Below are 19,379 nucleotides of genomic sequence, written 5' to 3' on the forward strand. Positions count from 1 at the left end.
GAGGTTGTCAACCATTATTGCTCCTTAAAAGGCTTACATAACTTGCCTCCACAACAACTTCCAGCCTAGTAATCCTTCACCAGATAACACCAAAGCCTTCTTTTAATTCTGAAAGCCTGCATTGAGATTGCCTTTCATGATGTAGATATACAGTAATCCTCTCCTTTTGAGTAGTACACATATCCAAAATTATTCAAAGAATCATAATGTTGGAGCAGATGTGCATCATACAGAAAGTTGTTCCAGCTAAAGACATACACACCAGGAAAAAATAATATTTTGTATTAATTTCTGGACTTCTGAATATTCAAAGGAAAGGGAGGAAGAGATAGCAAAACTATTTTCCCTTATGTAAGCCAAAATGGAACAATTTAAGTCCCAACATCTTTTGGCTTGTTACTGAATATCTAGAGAATGCACAAACAAAATATTTTGATAAACAACAGCAAAGAAACGTTTGCATTTTTCCTATACAACAGCAATTTTAGTCAGGGTTGTAAGACATAGTTTGCTCTGGTCATAAACTTGTATCCACAATTTGAAAAGCTGAACAATATTGCCTTGATTACTTTTGTTTCTCTAGGGACACTGCAAAGTTTTATTTAAGGAAGTCAAATATAAGATGATAAGTTGTCTCACATATAAAATTATTTGTTCTTGAAAAGTGTGTTTGGTGTTTATTAGTGCATTCATTTTTTGAATAATGAATATAGTCTTGTCCACAGCATAAGATTGTGAACAGATATTATTCATTAAAATACACATATCCATTCTAATATGCAGGCAATCCTTGATTTTTTATATTCATATTCATTTAGTGTTTAGAGATGACGGTTAAATCCAAGTCTGTTTTTTGTTTTGGGCAACAATTTACAATATAGCCTTGAGAATATCTTTTGTTTTGTTTTGTTTTGTTTCAGTTTTCTTTGCTGCAAAATATTCACACAAAGTACTGACTGCTTATGTATGATCTGAGGTTTATTTCTCCCTAGTAACAAATATATACTAGACTAAGATAAGAAAATTATTGGTGATTGTGAGAAATTACTATGGAAATGAAATAAAATGAATCATTAAAAGCCCCAAAATAGACCTTGTATCTAAAATATGCTCAGAAATGCTAAAAAACTCACTTCAATATTTTACTGGTTAAAAGGTATACTATGAAAATTGATTCTGTACAAGGACTTAGAACCAATATATTTTCATTATTTTGTTAAAGTAGCTTTGAATAAATCACATATTCTACTAATGTTTCACTCCTAATTATTTAGTATAGGGACTTGTGACAAAGGTCTGAATGTACTTGATCAACAATGAAATTTCTTCAAATCTAAGGACATTCGAATTAAATTTTCTTTTATAAACAGAGCCTAAAAGGTATTATTTTCAAACTAAAAGTCACATTGTCTAAAAGCTACAGGAGTCATGCAAGCAAATCCTATTTCTAGGACAAGTTAATGGTCTAAACACATAAGCCAGTCTCTTGAAATTTGAAAAGCAGGTACACCTACTCCCTCTTCATACCAATCTGAATGTGTTTGGAATCTTTCTCAGAAAGAGCATGGAATGAATGCACTCCACAGATCAACTAGAATCATTCCTGGATAAAATACTCAACGTCTCTGAATTTGGCTAAGACCCACAATAGGAGGTGAATTAGAACTCTGGCTCTGTATTTACTGGGCATATAAAAATGCTGAAACTAGCTGCTAGACAATGAAGTAGCTTTGCCATCTATTGGCCCTAGAATTTGTGGAACTAATTCACACCCATCAGTTACTGTTAATGACTTGAAATACGCAGAAATGAAAGAAACCTTTTTGCCATTGAAGCACCTTCTCCTCTTCTCCTTTTGCTAACTTGCAGAATAGACCTGTCAGCTAGGGAGAACGGATGTCTCAGGGCCACGTGGCACTTTAAAACTTCCTTCTCCACAGCTGGAAGAAACAGGAATTTCCTCAAAGTAGCCTTGCAGCTGCAGAATTTGGAAGAATTGAAAGTAAGGATATGTGGGCTGGTGGTGATCTCAGAGGCAACCCTTTGGACAGAACTTCATATATTTAGAGAATTTGAAACAAAAACCTCTCGTGTACGACAGCCTGTTGGGAAATCAATATCCTTTATGATTGGATAATGGAGCAAAGTCATAATCAAAGGCCAGTAAGCTTACAGGAAACTCCTTTGAGCTACCAAGTAACTTATTTTAAAAATTGTCTCAAATTTTCTCCAGCAGTCTTTTATTTCTCTACTGTATTAATGTTGCTTTTAAGTTTATTGTACAATTCACTACCTTCAAGTTTGGATATCACAAATGTGCTTTCAAAGGGGACTCAATGGTTTTTTTTATTATCTTCATAGAATCACAAAATAGTAGCAGAGCACATTCCTCAGAAAGTAAATACTAAAAAATTCTTAAGGATAGGACAACCAGTTGATCAATCGACCATTGTCCTTCCCACATAATTTTGACAAATTTAGAAATTTTTTTCCCCCACGATCTTTAGTCTTCATCTACTTTCCTTTCTTCAAGTTTTTGGCCTATCTTTCTGGTATAGAACTTACAGAACTAGAAGTGTATTAAATTTTTAAAAAGGTAATATCTTATGAATTATGCAAAACAGTAATAATTAATTACTTAAAATGTCATTTTGTATGTACATGGAAAAATAGGTACTGACGTCCACATTTTTGTGAAATTGTAAAACATTGCTGCTGTAGTATATATAGCCTTCAAAACATTTATTCAACGGTAAACTATGGCATACATTGGAATTTAAACATGTTTGGAAAGTGCATGGATAGTTGGGTTTCAACATTCTTCACACCAAAGTGCTTACAGAAAGTTTACAATACAGTGTGTGAAAAACATCCATTCCAAACAAGCAATGCACATGGGTATCAGTCTTCCATTCCTTTTATCTTCATTTTAACTTAACTAAGTATTTCTTCACATGGCTTTGCTTGTGCTCTCTCAACCCTTTGGTGTGCCTGCTTAACTGAATCTAAGGGCTGGAGGGGGAGGCCACGACTTCCAATAAGATTTAATTATGAATGCAGATATGAACAAGATTTAGACTATTAAGCCTTGAACTTCAAAAAAACCTTTAACATATTTTGCCTTTAAATCTTTTATCACCTGCAAAAATTAATTAAGTGCAGATGTAGCAGGTTCGGTTTGGATGCCAGGGTTCATTTCCTGTCTATGCTTTGTCAGACAACCTATTACACCTCCTTGTGAACTGGAGGCAAACTGAAAACGGGGCTCATAAATCACCATTCTGCTCTCTTTCGCCCTTTCCTGGGTTGGTCCTTTTTGTATGGGGCCGATCTCCAGCTCATTATTCATGAGTATACTATAGACAACATGCCAAGTGTCATCTGCTTTTAAACAAACCATTTGTTAAACAAATTATAACTCTATTGTGTAAGAATGCATCATGTTAAATGCAAGACTAATCTAATGCTCTGACTTTTAATCACTCAGGGTTCCTGCAGGGAGTCATCCCAAACTGGCATCTGAGATCTGGGATCTTTTCAGTAAGAATGACATGCTGACTTGTTTTAATAATACCACTGTTGCACAACAAGCAACATGATTGCTAACCAGGGGAAGTGGCCAATTGGTTACCAAAGCAACAGCATTCTTTCCAGCACATCTGACTATGTAGTCCATATTCTGTAGGGAAAAGTAAATTCAGGTTCTGTTGGGTTATTTTAACTGTGGAAGTATCAATTCATTTAAGGATCATAAAAGTTGCCCTGATCTGCGCCTTCTTCTCATTAAATTGCAGTTAACACCGTGAAAGTGAAACGTGAATGTTTATGGTTTCAGAACTGCAATCCTGAATTTAATGAGTTTCCACATTCAAAGGAAACACACCCTTCAGTTGTTTGCAAGTGCTAAAAGCAAGACAACCTAACAGAGAAACACAAATCCACTCCCTTTTATCTAGAGTCACTGAAATGCAGCTCTGGCCAGGAATACATACCAGATCTACAATCAATATCTTGCTTATATTTAGTTGGTCTCTCAAGTATTTGGCGGTAATTGCAACTGAATTAAAAAAGCAGAACCCCCTGCGGAATAGAGAAGAACAGAGAAATAAGAAAGCAAATCATCCAGGAAAACCATTATAAATAATGTTCAGAGCATTTTTTAAAATGCTATATGATCTCTGAAGCCATAAATCTGCTTCTGGGAGTACCTCGCAAGATTTTTCAGTCCATCTGCTAACAATTAGAGGCTTCAGAAACATGCACGGGGCAGGTGACCGCCAGGAACTGGGGCGCTTGGAGATGGGCAACAGTCCCTGGTACTTACATGGCTGTGGATTCTTCAGCGTGATGGCCAGGGGGCCTCACAACAGCAAACCCATTCTGTAAGAACAAGACAGGTTTTCAATGGTCATTTATAAGGGGGAATTGCTTGGATCTCCACGCACTACAGAGCATCAGGCGTACACAAAAAAACTGAACTCCTCTGAGCTTGTCTTTGTGCCTCCATTACCAGTCATAGAATGAACAGAAACAATATATAAGATCACATTTTCTCAGATCGTGTCTCAAAAAGAAGGCTCCCACAGAGACAGGGGAAGAACAGGGATTTGGGAGTTGTACCTAGCGGGCAAGCACGCACGTCAGCTGTTATACTAACATGATTCATTTTCAGGAACAGCTTCTTATTTTATGACATCAGCATCCTATGAGGAAGAAGGAATTCACTCTTGGTGCAAGTTTGGGTCAAAGTTCGGAAAGACCAGGGAAGATCCAAAGTGAAAATTCTTTAGCTGGATCCCTTCAATGGTTATTTCCACTCCAGTGTCAGCAAAATGATAAATTTACACTCACACACTCACGTACACACAAAAGAAACCCTACAAAGGTGAAAAGGAGAACAATGGAAAGCCCATATTTCTTCCAATCTATAAATTTAGCTTGGATGACCGCCAAGACTTGCAACTTTATTGGATTCCCTAAGTCAATTCCTAGCCCACATTTTGGAATTTTATAAAGAATTCCCGGGCTGAGTAGCAATCGGATCTATCCATGATCAAGAAATGCCTTAACCTCCAGATTAGTTGGAATGCATCACGGAAAGCTGAAGTAACTCCGGCATGAACACAGAGCACTATAAATCCTTGCAAAGCCAGCATGCTCAAAAAAAATTGGGTTGTTTGACGTGAAAAATAATCATTTATCACATGCTTTACACCACCTTTAACTATGGTTCAAGTAACATATTCAAAAGAGAATGTTTCTTTAATACACAATCCTAAAACTTTTGAAATAACTTTAATATACCCCAGAGGTACTTTTTTTAAACCTTTCACAGCAAGCGAAAAGATATTGAGAAAACTCATCTATTCTCTAGGTCTTTAAACATACATACATTTTTTTCAAAATATTATGGCCATTAACACATGATGAGTTAATTTGCTATATATTTTGGTGAGTATATACAATGATAATCTCAGAAGCAAATTAGAAGTCTAATAACACAACACCAATTAGAAATCCAGGAATGGTTATAAACATACTCCCTGTTCTTGTTCTTAAAGTACTTACTATCTATCTGGCAATAAAAGATTAATATGAACAAAACTATTAGTGAACAACCCAGGACAATAGAGATTGAAATATTAATATTGTATATATACTGAGACTATGGAGTGCTATAGGACTTCTGAAAAAGAAGAATTTAGTAAAGATTATGATAGGGTCAGCATAGTTCACTGGGAAAAAAATAGTTAGGATGAAAATAATAAATATAGAATTCAAGGCAATACAATTAGCATGTAAAGAACTTTCATGATTAGATTAACAGTACCAAAAATATTTTGTGATTCAATAATGATATTATGTTTCATGGGTAAAGAGCATGACTAAACAATACAAAGAAGCAAACATCCAGTGACCACTAACTATAAGAAAAAATATTCAACTTATTAGTGATCAAATAAACACAGCTGAAAATCTCAATGAGAAGCCATTTTTCCACCCAGGAAATTGGAAATTTTAAAAACACTGTATGCTGACAATTGAGGGATATCTTACATAGTAATATGGTGCTTATAAAAGGATAATTTATTAATACTACAGACTTTCTGGAAAATATCTGTATCCAGAGTCTTTAAAAAACATTTATACCCTCTGCATTATTAATGTATTTAAAGAATTTTTGCCCTAAAGGTGTTATTAACTATGTACATAAGCAATTATTTTCAAAATAATGTTTTATTTGTAATGGGAAAAACAACAATTACCTAATTAGCTAATATTAGCACAACAGTTAATAAATTATGATATATTTATACAATGGAATATTAGACAACCATTAAAAGTTTGGTATTATAAATATTTAAGTGAAACAGAAAATACTTTATAATTTTAATTTCTAAAGTGATAATGTTAATAATATACACAGTATGATACATCTAAGGGAAGGTAGTATATGGATTATTTTATTTTTAATTTATAATTTCATATATTTTCCAAATAGCTTCACAATAAACATTAATTATTTCATAGTGAAAAAAATATTGCAAAGAGAGAGGAATTGGAGAAGTAGATGTTAATGGGTCTTACCAGAAGAGTTGTGTTCACATAGGTAGAAAAAGGATTTAGAGGGCAGTTTGGGCAGAGGAAAAAGATGTTCTCAAGGAAGAAAGGATTTTAGAAAGTAGCACAGAAGGAAGTCATTCTGACTAGGGTTCATTCATGCATGTTAAGGAACAAAATGGAAGTAATATCTCATAAGTAATTAGCTGGACTATAAAAAACAATAAAAACAAACAGACTTGAATTCCATCTTCCTCTTTTCTCTTACAACCAAAGGGTCAGCCTTTCACTTTCTAATCTTCTGCAGTGACCTCCACCATCCTGGTAAACTGCTTCTGAAATTACTTGATCTCAGGTTGAAGATGATCTTCTTGCCAATATCAGCGAACCTTTTCTCAGTCGTTATGACTCACCCAAAACTTTCATTGTGCCCGCAGGAACATCAAACTCCCTTACATTTTCATGTCATTTCTGAGTGCCACCCTTTCCTTCGCTGAAACCTTGCAAGGTTGTTTCTCCCACAATCTGCTCCAGTGGTAGCTGTTTCCTCTCTCACACCTCACAAACCTGCCCACAGCAGAAAGGAGAGCTGGTCTTCTGGTTTCTTCTCTGCTGCTTTGAGAGCCCAAAGCCCAATGCACCCACCCCTGCAACACTTTCTTGTAAAAAAGGATTAGATCACGCAGAAAAACAGAAGATAGAACACAGTAAGATGCCTATGGCTAAGTCCTGAGGCAATCTGGCTCACTCTTCTTTCTGTTACACTGGAGAAGGTGCTGGTCCTCCTAAAATCTGTCGCACCACCTTCAGTTTGGATTTTAGCCCCTCCTACTTATCAAACTTTTCACACAAATACGTTAAATGCATATTAAAATCCTCCCCAATTATATGCATCTCATTGAGATTGAAATAGGCTCAAATTTCTGGCATTAAAAAATATAAATACAATATTAATATACAAATAATCTCCATCCTCAATTCCATCAATCCCTCCATCTGCCATACTTTTTTCCTCCCCTTTTCAATAGCCAAAATTCTTAAAAATGTGCTCTATCCTGCTTTCTCCTTTCCCTTATTCCTCACCTCTGCCACGGTCGTCAACCTCTAATTTCTTTTCCAACCTCAGTAGTCCACTAAAAAAGCTCTTATGAAGGGCACCTATGGCCTCCATGCCACTGAATCCAAGGGCATTCTCTCAGCCTGCTGGCCCCTCATTAGCTTTTAACATTATTGGCTACATCTTCCTTTTTATAAGACTCTTCCCTTGGCTTTTATGACTTCATACTCTCTTAGTTTTCTATCTCTTTCCACTCACTAATCAATCTCCCCTGAAGGCTCGTACCGAGTCTGCTCAATAAATATTGAAGTTACTCAAGGCCAACTCTTAGGCTTCTCTTCACCATCCACAACTGCTAGGCAATGCCATCACTCACAAATTTAGCCATCACCTGTCATGAGATACTTCACAGATTTCTAGTTTCAGGATGAACTCTTCTCTGAGCACCAGACCAATATATCTTCCCACCTACTCAGTATCACTTGAATATATCAAGACCACTTAAAATTCAATATATCCAAGATCAATCTCCCAATCTTCTTCCAGCCTTCTCTAGCTTAGTAATGATACCATGGTTCTTCCCGTGACTCAAGTCAGAAAACATTGAATTGTCCTTAATGGCTCCCTCTCCCTATCCTTCCTCCAACTCATTTTAATTTATGGCCAATTCCTGTAGAGTTTGCTTCTAAATATCACTCAAATTTATGCACATATATCTGTATCCATTTCTTGAATATTTTGCCTTTTAAATTTCTGCCTTTCTTCCCAACACGCCTCCAGTAGTTATTCTCAGTGATTCCAATATCCGCACAATCCATTCAATATCCTGATTTCTCAGTTCTCTGACTCCTTGCTTTCCATACATTTGTCTTCTGTTTATAGACATACCCCTAGACCCTGTCATTACCAGTAACAGCATCACCTCCATAATCTCAGTGTCAACTGTCCTACTCTCCTACTGTCCTGTCTTTCCAGTTAAAGCCTCAACTGCACTGGGACTTCTAACCCATTGATCTTATTTAATATTTTCTATTCATCATTCACCACCCCCCCCACCACGCTCACTTTCCTCCTTATCCAAGTTAGACTTCACGCCCACATTTTATTCACTTCCTTGCATATACATTCGGTCATCTTGTCTGTTTTCTCCCTCCAGTATACTCCCCTAGAGTAGTCTACTCAGGCTGCCATAAGAAAACAAAACAAAATGACAAACAATAGTATCAAACCATAACGTTATGCCATAAATATAATACATAAAAATAATATAGTGCAAATAATAGTATTTATTTATAATATTTTATTATTCATTTCATCTAAACAACTTCTTTTAGGGAGACAATATTATTATCTCCATCTCACAAATGAAGAAATTGAGGCACAGAAAGATTAAAGAATTTGCTTAAGGTTCAAATCTAGCAAGTGGCAGTGCTGGGATTCCATCCCAGACAATCTGACATGAAGGAACAAGCATTTAAGACTAGAAAACTGCACAATCTGGTCTCTGCCCACCTGTGACATAAAAAAGAAATATGTATTCTGTCTTTGCTTTGGTTTCCTAGCACAGCTTCTAAAACTCTTGGATTCTCTGAAATGAAGTGTCTTTTTTGTATGTTACTGAGATGGGTGGCTGGGGGCTCCTAGATAGACTCAGTATGGGGCTGGCTGCCAGAGGAACCAACAACAGGATTAGAGGGTTGGAACTTTCAGCCACACTCTCCGGCCCCCAGAGAGGGGAGAGGGGCTGGAGATTGAGTTGATAACCAATGGCCAATGGTTCAATCATGCCGTCATAATGGAACCTCGATAAAGACCAAAAAGGACAGGGTTTGGAGAGCTTCCAGGCTGGTGACCACGTGGAGGATCTGGGAGGGTGGCATACTTGGAGGGTGGCACGATTGTAGAGGGCATGGAGGCTTTGTGCCCCCCCTCCCATACCTTGTCTTATGCATCTCTTCCATCTGGCTGTTCCTGAGCTGTGTCCTTTATAAAAAACCAGTAATCTAGTAAGTAAATTGTTTCCCGGAATTCTGTGAGAGCCCTCCTAGCAAATGTTCAAACATGAGGAGGGGGGCCCGGTAACCTCTGATTTATAGCCAATTGGTCAGAAGTACAGGTGACAACCTGGACTTGCAACTCACATATGAAGTGGGGGCAGTCTTGTGGCCCTGAGCCCTTAACTTGTAGGTACCGATTTTATGTCTAGGTAGAGAGTATCAGGATTGAGTTAAACTCTAGGGCACAAAGTAGCCATATGCAAAGAATTGGAGAATTGTTTGGTGTGGAAAAACAACAAACATCTGGTATCTGAAGTATTCTGTGTCACAAATGGTATTAAAGCCCTAATAAAAGAGGCTTCATGCAGGCTTCGTCTGGTTTGCCCTTCTGCCTTCCACCACGTGAGGACTCAGTGTCCCTCCCCTCAGGTGGAGGCAGCAGCAAGGCACCGTCTTAAACACAGAGAGAGCTCTCACCAGACAACCAGATCTGCTGATGCCTTGATCTTGGACTTCTCAGCCTCCAGAACTGTGAGAAACTAAATTTCTATTTGCTAGAAATTACCCAGTCTGTGGTAGTTTGTGCTAACAGCACAAACAGGCTAAGATACTCTGTAATGTGCTCTTAGTGGTCTGACAAGCCCTGTTTCTGAGAACTCATCTCCATTTATAATGATATACATCTTAGTATGATTATTTATTTATTTTTGTTATTTTTATTTGTATGATGACAAACCATATACATGATTTATTATTTAATATTTATGAATGATTAATGCCTTCTTCCCCGCCCCAAAGCATGTGCTTTTTACCTACCATTTTGTCCCCTAGACTTACATAGTGTCTGACACATAATGGCCAGTAAAGAATGATAAAATAGGTTTGTGACTAGACACTACCCTGGCTCTTTACCTCTCCCTCTGACCGTTACCATACTTTGGCCTTAGGTAAAAGTTCTTCTATCTCTCAAGGGCCTCAGATTTTGCACCCCAGATTTTTGTGGGAGGTTGCCGATTAGACTTGGGAGCACCTTCTTTCTTAGAAATGCATGAAATAGATTCTGCCCTACAATTTATGGAATCTTTGATTTGATGAAACAGTATGGAAAATGCTTTAACATAAGATTGTTATTCTTACAGAGGTATTTGTCTTTCACACTGAATCCTAAGCTTCTTGATGGGGAATTTGTTTAGCATTTTTCTGTATCCCTTATTGTCTAGCACTAAGAATTGTTGTATATTATACCACTTGAACCAGATTTTTTCCTTGGCTCAAGAACATGTATATCTTCTGAGTATTTTCTGGTGAGTTTCTTAAATAATCAATTTACTGGTTTTCAAAGAACTCAAAAGTCTACTAGTCTCACAAACATGTATGCAAAAAAGAATTCAGTGACTCAGTTAATTATTTTCTCATATAATGCTTATGATAATAGATAATGTTTTTCATTTTGTGAAAACAAATGTTTTCTCAAACTTTGGAGTACAAATGATATTCTTACTAAATCCCTTTTAATTTGTGAGTATATCAGACTATTATAGTGAAACAAATGCCATATTATTCCAGACAATTTTGATTTTTTTTCTACTTTAAAACATGGAAAAACTAGTTGTTTTATATTTTATTCTAGGTTATGAAGACCAAGCAATTAATCTAAGTAAATGCACCCTATGGTACTTTTCTGTGGATTTATATCAACTTAATGGCGATACAATTTTTATTTTAATAATCTGATCTTTAAAATCTCTTTTCAAGTTTTATATTCTCTTCAGTCATGAATATGACTAATAGTAGAACTTTGGCAGTATTTTAACATCACCAAAAGTAGCAATTAGTGTTTCAAGTACTGAATGTTCACACCCCCACTTCCTTGTTGTTGTTTAGATTGTTGTGTTATGAATGTTTCTCCTTAGTTTAAAGGGAAGAAATGATGTTTTCTGGTTCCACCATATGGGAGAATATTTCATTGTCAAATATAGCCATGTGGCACCCAGGAAAGAAAACCAATGACACATGTAAAAATGGATTTGAAGAAAAGGAATCCAATCATTTTAGACTAGTCTATTTTCATAACTGTTGAAATTCACATTTTCTGAACAAATATATCAAAATGTCAAATTTATTTTTATATTCTTTAAATACATAGTGAAACTCTCCCCAGACAAATAAAGGGCAGGCAGTAAACAAATCACTGGAACCACTTTAAACACTCATTTTTTGATTTCACATACTTCACATAAGCTAAGTCTATTGCTATGGCAATGATTGGTACAGAAAATTCAGAAAGTGCAAAATAAGCTGATCATTTTACTTGTCACATTCATTAAGATTGTCCCATGGACAACAGAAATGTGTAGTTTCATTTCTCTAATACCTCCATGGCCAAGCAGGTAATAAATGGGGATAAGAACGACTACCAATTCCAACCTATACAGAGTAATCTAGTTTTCAAAATTATGGAAAATAAGGGCCTAATCGCCACTGATGAGAGTGATAAAGTAAGAACAAATTGTATGCTAGAATCAGCCAATAAATACAGACTCCAAAATAGAGAAGCAAAGATTGGGCAGACTTTTAAAACACTAAACAATGAACTAGAGCTTAAACTAACACTACCTGTAATACCCAGTAGTCTGGTTAGCCACTTAGTAATTTTGATTTATTTATTCTGGATAATACTATAATTGCAATGCAGAGAATCGAAAGTCTATGTTCCATTTATAAACTGATAATAAGAGATGAGATGATTATGTTTCTTTGTTAGAAGTAGTTGATCAAATATAAGATTTTTACTTATTTTTTTTAATGTAACTATTTTGGGAAACTATAAGAACAAAATCAAAGAAATACATCCTGTGGAGAAAAATGTTTTATGTATAATATAACTGCTTACTATCCAAATACTAATTGAGCATGTCAGAGCAGCTGATTGGGATTTTTTTTTTAATTTCTCTTTTAGTGCATTGCTAATTTAGAGCTCAGTAATTACCTTCCAATGCCTAAGTATCAACATTAAAGTATTTCTAAATGTACTGAAGTATCAATGCTCAGTGAAATAATATGTATTTAAACCAAGAACAGCATGGAAAAATTCTACAGCATGTATTTCCAAGTGAAGATGTGATGGTTGAATTATTACTTCCAATACATTTGCTGAATTGAAAATTCATATGCAATGTTCTATGCGCTTGAAGTATTTCACTGGAAGCCAAAAAAATCCCAGCTACTCCAAATGCCTCCAAATGCATATTGATGCATTACCAATTTTGAAAATGACTTTAAGAAACACTCTTTACCTAAATATAAATTGAAGTTTGCTCATAAGTGTCCTTTTCAACCTCACAATAAACTTACTTGCCATGTGAACAAGTCTTTTACCTTGTGATGGAATGAAAGAGTAATGAAAATAAAGCATGCATTAGCTGATTTAACACATTTTAAAAATATATTTATAGTAATAAACTTCTGATTCTTTAAATTCAGTTGCACAGAGATCAAGTAGTCAGAAATATGGTAAAAACATAACAATCTTGAAAGATTTAATTGGTGAGAAGATCCCGATGTTCTCCTATTATAGTAAAATATTTTTTAAAAAAATCATTTGAAGCAATTGTGTTCTCTGTTGGATCCTGTTAAGGTTTTTAGTTGTTTCTGGTTGGGGGGTGGTGGGTAATGATATTTGTTACAATGAGATTTAAAATGTAAATACTGCTTATCTAGCCACATTAAGCACTTTATTTATAGGGATTTCCCCCATCTATTCAGGTAAAGTTGAATAAGGCAAATATAGTCAATCAGAATTGTCTAGCTCCTTGTAGAATAGCCATGACAGGTCATTTGAACTTGACAACACTGTATCCCCATCCAAAATGGTGCTGGTTACACTCAACATAATGTTATGAGATTGCATTCTTTTATGTAAAGAAACTGAAAATCATTCAATGGAAATTGAACACAGTGCCCTTGTTGATATCAATGGATGTTAAAATCATTGAATGAAGTCATATATCAAAGTTGGATGAATACACCTTCCCTTGCTATCGCTCTCTCGTAATGGATTGAAGGATTTAGATCATCAGAAACCAATTTAGGAGCAGAGAAAGAAACACAGATATAGTCTTTCCTCCCGCCTCACCTCCCTCCAGTTTTGTTGACCTTATAAAGGCTTGTGCAACAATTGGCTCAGATTCCTCTTTTCAGGAATGGCACAGACATACCTATGTTGTTAATAGGCTCTTAAATAAGCTGTATTCACAACTAGACCATAATGAATATTGATACAGCTTGTCATTTATTTAACATGCCCATACAAGCTCCATTTCAAAGTTCCTATTCAAATATTAACTGTGGATCCTTGACATACCCTAAGGTCTTCCTCTTTAGCTACACTAATCTCTGAAAAATAGTTACACACGATTTAAATTATGGCAACACTAATGTAAAAATAGAATATTCCTTTTCTCAGCTTTAATTTATAAGAATTAAACTTCACTTAGGAATAAAAAGAAATGTATTGTGTCTGCTAAGATTATAGTTGGTTTGCCTTAACATATGAGTCTTTATGAAAAAGAGAAAAGGATCACCCAGTCAATAGTCACCTCCTAATGATACCTGAACCATTTGTAAAATTTGACACTCAAATTAGTAAATCAAGGTCAGTCTTTTGTGTTGCCTTTCACTGCAATTCACCATATGCATAATATTTTGGAGTATGCAACTACAGCCCCTAAGACAAGTTAACTTCAGCTTTAAAAGAGACCTTTTAAAAAGACATTTTGCTTTAGAAACAACACTATTAATCCACAGCCTTTGAGGGAGGGAACTTGCACAAAGGAAGTTTGTCTCTCGCACACTAGAGTCCAGGAGGTTAAGGGAGGTGGAGAGATTTGCCAAGAAAACAATAAGGGACATGTGGGAATACCATTTTGTTTCTTTGAGCCAGCTCAACAGAGCCAGGAAAACAGGAGCCCAGCATTAGAAGTTGAACTGCATGGAGGACCCCAAAGCATATACACAGCTGCCAGCCCTGCTCCCTAAAGAATCCAGAAGGAAGGAGTTTGTTGACAGCACTGGAAAATAGTTCTTAAGAAGCCTGGCATCTGTGGCTCATAACGGCTACAACCTTGAGCCTGGCAAAGCTGTGGCTATAGATAAGACTAAATGCATTCATGTAAAACTAGGCTCCTGCTAGGAAGGAGACAGGGCATCTGATGGTGCTCATATTACATGTATCTTAAGTTGAGCCTTTTATGAAAATATTAACAATGGATCCACTATGAAGAAGTTGTTGTTGTCAGGGGGAAAATCATCAGGATGTACGTCTTGGGAAGGCAATAATAGCCTACTGAAAGCAATTTGTTTAGTTTACCAATCAGTGGTCTCATTTGACACAAAGCCCAACAATCCAAAGTGGCTGAAATTTTTGAAATATGATTGATTTTTGGATCACTTTGACCAAAAAATATCAAGTATTTTTTATCACGTAAACGTGGCCTCAGTATGTAAAACTTTAAGAAAAGGAATTAGGGAAGAAGAATTTTTGCTTTTGTTTTTTTGTTCGTTTGTTTGTTTTGTAACCAGAAATAATTTTCTTGAGACAGACAATTATAGCCTTTTGTGAAGATAATAGCACAAAAGAATAGTAATTAACAAGACCTGAACAAGGATTATATCAACAATTGCACCAAAGTAAGATCTCTTGTAATTAAAGTCATATATAACTACAGTAGGTTTGTATTCAATCAATAGTGGTACTACTATTTTTGGCATCATTTAGTACATACAAACATTTTCAATTAGATTTATAAAACTTCAAAAATTTTAAGAGTAACTCTCAGCAGTGTACAATCTGTAAGTATTATCACAATGTCTAGGTTCTTTGGGTAGATGATTTTAGCTTTGATCATATGATTATTCTAATGTAAATTTTCTTCTTTCATAAGCTATAACATAACCATTCATGGCCATACACTGTAAGAATAGCTACCAACAAGTAAATTTCATCAATTTAGTCAAAACTAGGCAATTGAATACAAATTTCAACTGATGAAATTAAATTATGTAGCATTATGTACTTCTTATCCTTATGTATAAAGAACACCAAATCACAATCATCAGACTAACCAGTCAAACTCACAAATCATCAGGGAAATGCAAATTAAAACCACAATGAGATATCACCTTACCCCTGTCAAAATGACTATTATTAAAAAGTCAACAATAAATGCTGGCGTGGATGCAGAAAGAAACACTTATACACTGTTGGTGGAACTGCAAATTATTACAACCTCTATGGAAAACAGTATAAAGATTCCTCAAAATAATAAATACAGACTTACCATTTGACCCAGCAATCCCACTATTGGGTATTTACCCAAAGGATAATAAGTCATTTTATCAAAAAGACACCAGCACTTGAATGTTTATTACAGCACAATTCACAATCACAAAGATCTGGAATCAACTTAAGTGCACATCAATTCATGAGTAGTTTAACAAAATGTGGTATATATACACCATGGAGTACTATTCAGCCATAAAAAGAAATGAATTAATGCCTTTTGCAGCAATTTGGATGGAACTGGAGACCATTATCCTAAGTATCTCAAGAATGGAAAAACAAACACCTCATGTACTATCTAGTAATCTGGAACTAAACAGTGGGCACACATGGGCACAGAGAGAAGTAAAAGTCATTGGCAATCAAAAAGTGGGGAGGGGAGAGAACAGGGAGATTAAAAACTAACCTAATAGGTACAATGAACACTATTTGGGTGATGGGCACACCAACAGCCCCGATCGAGCATTATAAAAGAGAGTCATGTAACAAAAACATTTGTACCCTGTTAATATTTTGAAATAAAAAAGACCACCAAATGAATTGACCATATTTTGTATTTTACAACAAGTTGGGGTGTGTATATGTTCATGCATGTGTGAATGAAATTTACTGCCATATAAAGTTACAAAGGTGTAAAATACTTATGTTCTCTAAGTGCGTGTGATACCTGTAATTTGGACACTAGTATCAAAAAAGCAAAACAATGTCTTTTGCAGAGACTGAAACAAAAAAGCAAGGAAACGTCTGCAATATATATAAACCAGCAGGTATCAAATTTAATACTGTCAAAGATTAAAAAACAAACATAAATTACTTGGAAGATATTTTCTATTTCCCATTATTTATTTGTTCTATATTTTAAATATTAAGGTGAAAAAATAGCAGTAAAAAAATTTGTAAGTAAATGCTAACATAAAGACTAGAATTAATTTCAGGAAGCATTCTTTCCCATTTACATTATTTTTTAAAAGATCATCAAGACATTGACTAAAAGTGTAAAGTAAGTTTCAGGGACTGAGAAAAGTTCAGTACGGTTTAGAGGTGAGAGAAGAAAGATGCAGCAATTTTTAGTCAGTATAAGCTAAACCACATACAAGTAATGAAATCTGGACAGTCCAAAGTCAAGAGCCAAATGGAGGCTGGAAATAGGCAGATTCAATTACCATGGAGCAGACAGTTAAAACTACAAACTAGAAATTGAAATATTAGCCATCAAAAAAGCAGATGGGCCAACTAAAGACCTAGAAGGGAGTAAGACTGCACAATGGGAACACTACAGACAGGCCAACTAGGTGACAGGTCTTGGGTCCTGAGCAAAGAATATGAATAATAGGTAGAATCACCTTTTACCTTACCCAAGAGCTTTTAAGTGTTTGTTAAGTCACTTTTCAGAGCTGTAAATCAGTTCATAAGTAACTAACTTAAGAGTTTTCAGAAAGAGTTGGAGCACCTGGTATGGTCAAAAACAAGGTAGTTTCCCACACGAGTAAATGCCATCGTTTCTCCCTTTCTCAGATATTTCCACAGCTATTCAACAGTGGATGTGCAGAAAGTATGTAAGTAACATATTTGCCCTTTCTTCCATTTAAGTTGAATAATCAAGTAGAGAAATAAGTCAATGTGCCCCTGTTCTATCGTTAGCATTTGTTCTTTATGAATGTAACACATAAAACTTGAAACAGGAAAGAATTTCAACATCCTCTCAAAAATGAATCTGTTTTGGAGAGCTACACCTGATAAGGAGGAAGAAAGATTTGCAAACCTTCAGTCTGACAAAGTAACAGTAAATAACTAAAGAAACCAAAAAAAAAAAAAAAAACCCCAAAAAACCATGCTTTTCTTTAAATCCTTGAATAACTTTGAACACAAAGAAACGTTTAAAAGAATTAGACTTCAAAGAAACAAGCCCTTTCTAGCCTCTACTGACTTTTAAAAATACAATGCCTAGGATGTAATAAAATATTATAAGAAAGAAAAAGAAAGAAAAAAAAATGAGAGTCATACTCAAGTGAAAAATAAGTAATAGAAACAGACTCACGAGTGGCTCAGAATTATCATATGAAGATCTGAAAATAATTATGATAGGCATGTTACAGAATCTATAGGAAAAGATGGATATAATGATGAAGTGACAGGGAATTTCAAAAGAGATCTGATATGTGTAAAAAAGGACTAAATGAGGCTTACACCTGTAATACCAGCACTTTGAGTGGCAGAGGTGGGAAGATGGCTTGAGCCCAGGAGTTTGAGACCATCCTGGACAACATAATGACCCCATCTCTGCAAAAAATTTTAAAAATTAGCCAGGTGTGGTGGTATGCACCTGTAATCCCAGCTACCCAAGAAGCTGAGGCAGGAGGATCACTTGAGCCCAGGAGCTCGAGGTTAGAGTAAATTATGATCAAGCCACCACACTCCAGCCTGGGTTAGAGAGTGAGGCCACATCTCTAAAAAATAAACAAACAAACAAAAATAACTAAATGAGAATCTTAGAAGTGAATAATACAATATGTGCAATGAAAAATTATTTGGATAGGATTAGCTGCAGTTTGGACATAATGAAAGACAAAGAATTTAGAGATAGATCAAGAGAAATTGTCCAAACAGAAGTAAAGAGAAGAAAAGAAGACTGAAGGAAATGAACAGAGCCTCAATGTCCATTAGGACAGTATGAAGTGATCAAATAAACATATAATAGGACCCTCAGAAAGACGGAATATAGAGAAAGAGGCAGAAAAATGTATTTGAAGAAATATTGGGTAAAATTTCCCTAATTTTTATCAAAAACAGCAAGCCACTGACAGATAAAGTGCAATGTACTTCAAGCAGGAAAAATACAAAGAAAACCATACATAATCACAAAGGTATATGAAGAATCTTAAAGAAAGCCAGAGAGAAAAGATGCATTAAGTTATTAAAGGGATCAATGATAGTCATGTCAGCTGATTTTTCATTATAATAAAAAGGAAAAAGAAAAAGAAAGAAGATTACATTGGAAAGATATTTGTAAAGCGTGAAATACCTGTCAACATAGATCTCTGTAGCAAATGATAATATTAATCAAAGATTGAAGGAAAGAAAAACATTTTCTTATAAACAAAAGATGAGAGAATTTGTTGCCAGTAAAGCAGCAATGCAAGGAATGTTGAAGGAAATTCTTCAGATTGAAAGGAAATGATACCAGATGGAAACCTGGATCTGCCCAAATGAATACAGAACACTAGAAAGATTAAATATGTCACTAGATGTAAAAGACATTTTATAAATTATCCTTACATTATATATGTACAGTTGGCCCTTTGTATCCGTGCATTCCACATCTGCAGATTCTACCAACTGCAGATCAAAAATATTTAGAAAAAATAAAAAATAACAATACAACAATTAAAAAATACAAATAAAAAACCATACACCGTAACAACTT

At 35.3% G+C, this 19,379-nt stretch overlaps 1 protein-coding gene across 1 annotated transcript in view; it reads right to left on the bottom strand.

Annotated features, from left to right (window-relative positions):
* Nucleotides 1-19,379, bottom strand: part of HDAC9 (histone deacetylase 9) — an 830,046-nt gene that overhangs the window by 119,492 nt on the left and 691,175 nt on the right. Inside the window, exons 17-18 of the mRNA XM_069462244.1 lie at nucleotides 4,325-4,380; nucleotides 3,993-4,080 (exon numbers count right to left, since the gene is read on the bottom strand). Coding sequence (XP_069318345.1) covers nucleotides 3,993-4,080; nucleotides 4,325-4,380 — 144 coding nt within the window. The remainder of the gene's footprint in view (nucleotides 1-3,992; nucleotides 4,081-4,324; nucleotides 4,381-19,379) is intronic.

The sequence above is a fragment of the Eulemur rufifrons genome, chromosome 29 (assembly GCF_041146395.1).
Source record: "Eulemur rufifrons isolate Redbay chromosome 29, OSU_ERuf_1, whole genome shotgun sequence".
Taxonomy (NCBI): domain Eukaryota; kingdom Metazoa; phylum Chordata; class Mammalia; order Primates; family Lemuridae; genus Eulemur; species Eulemur rufifrons.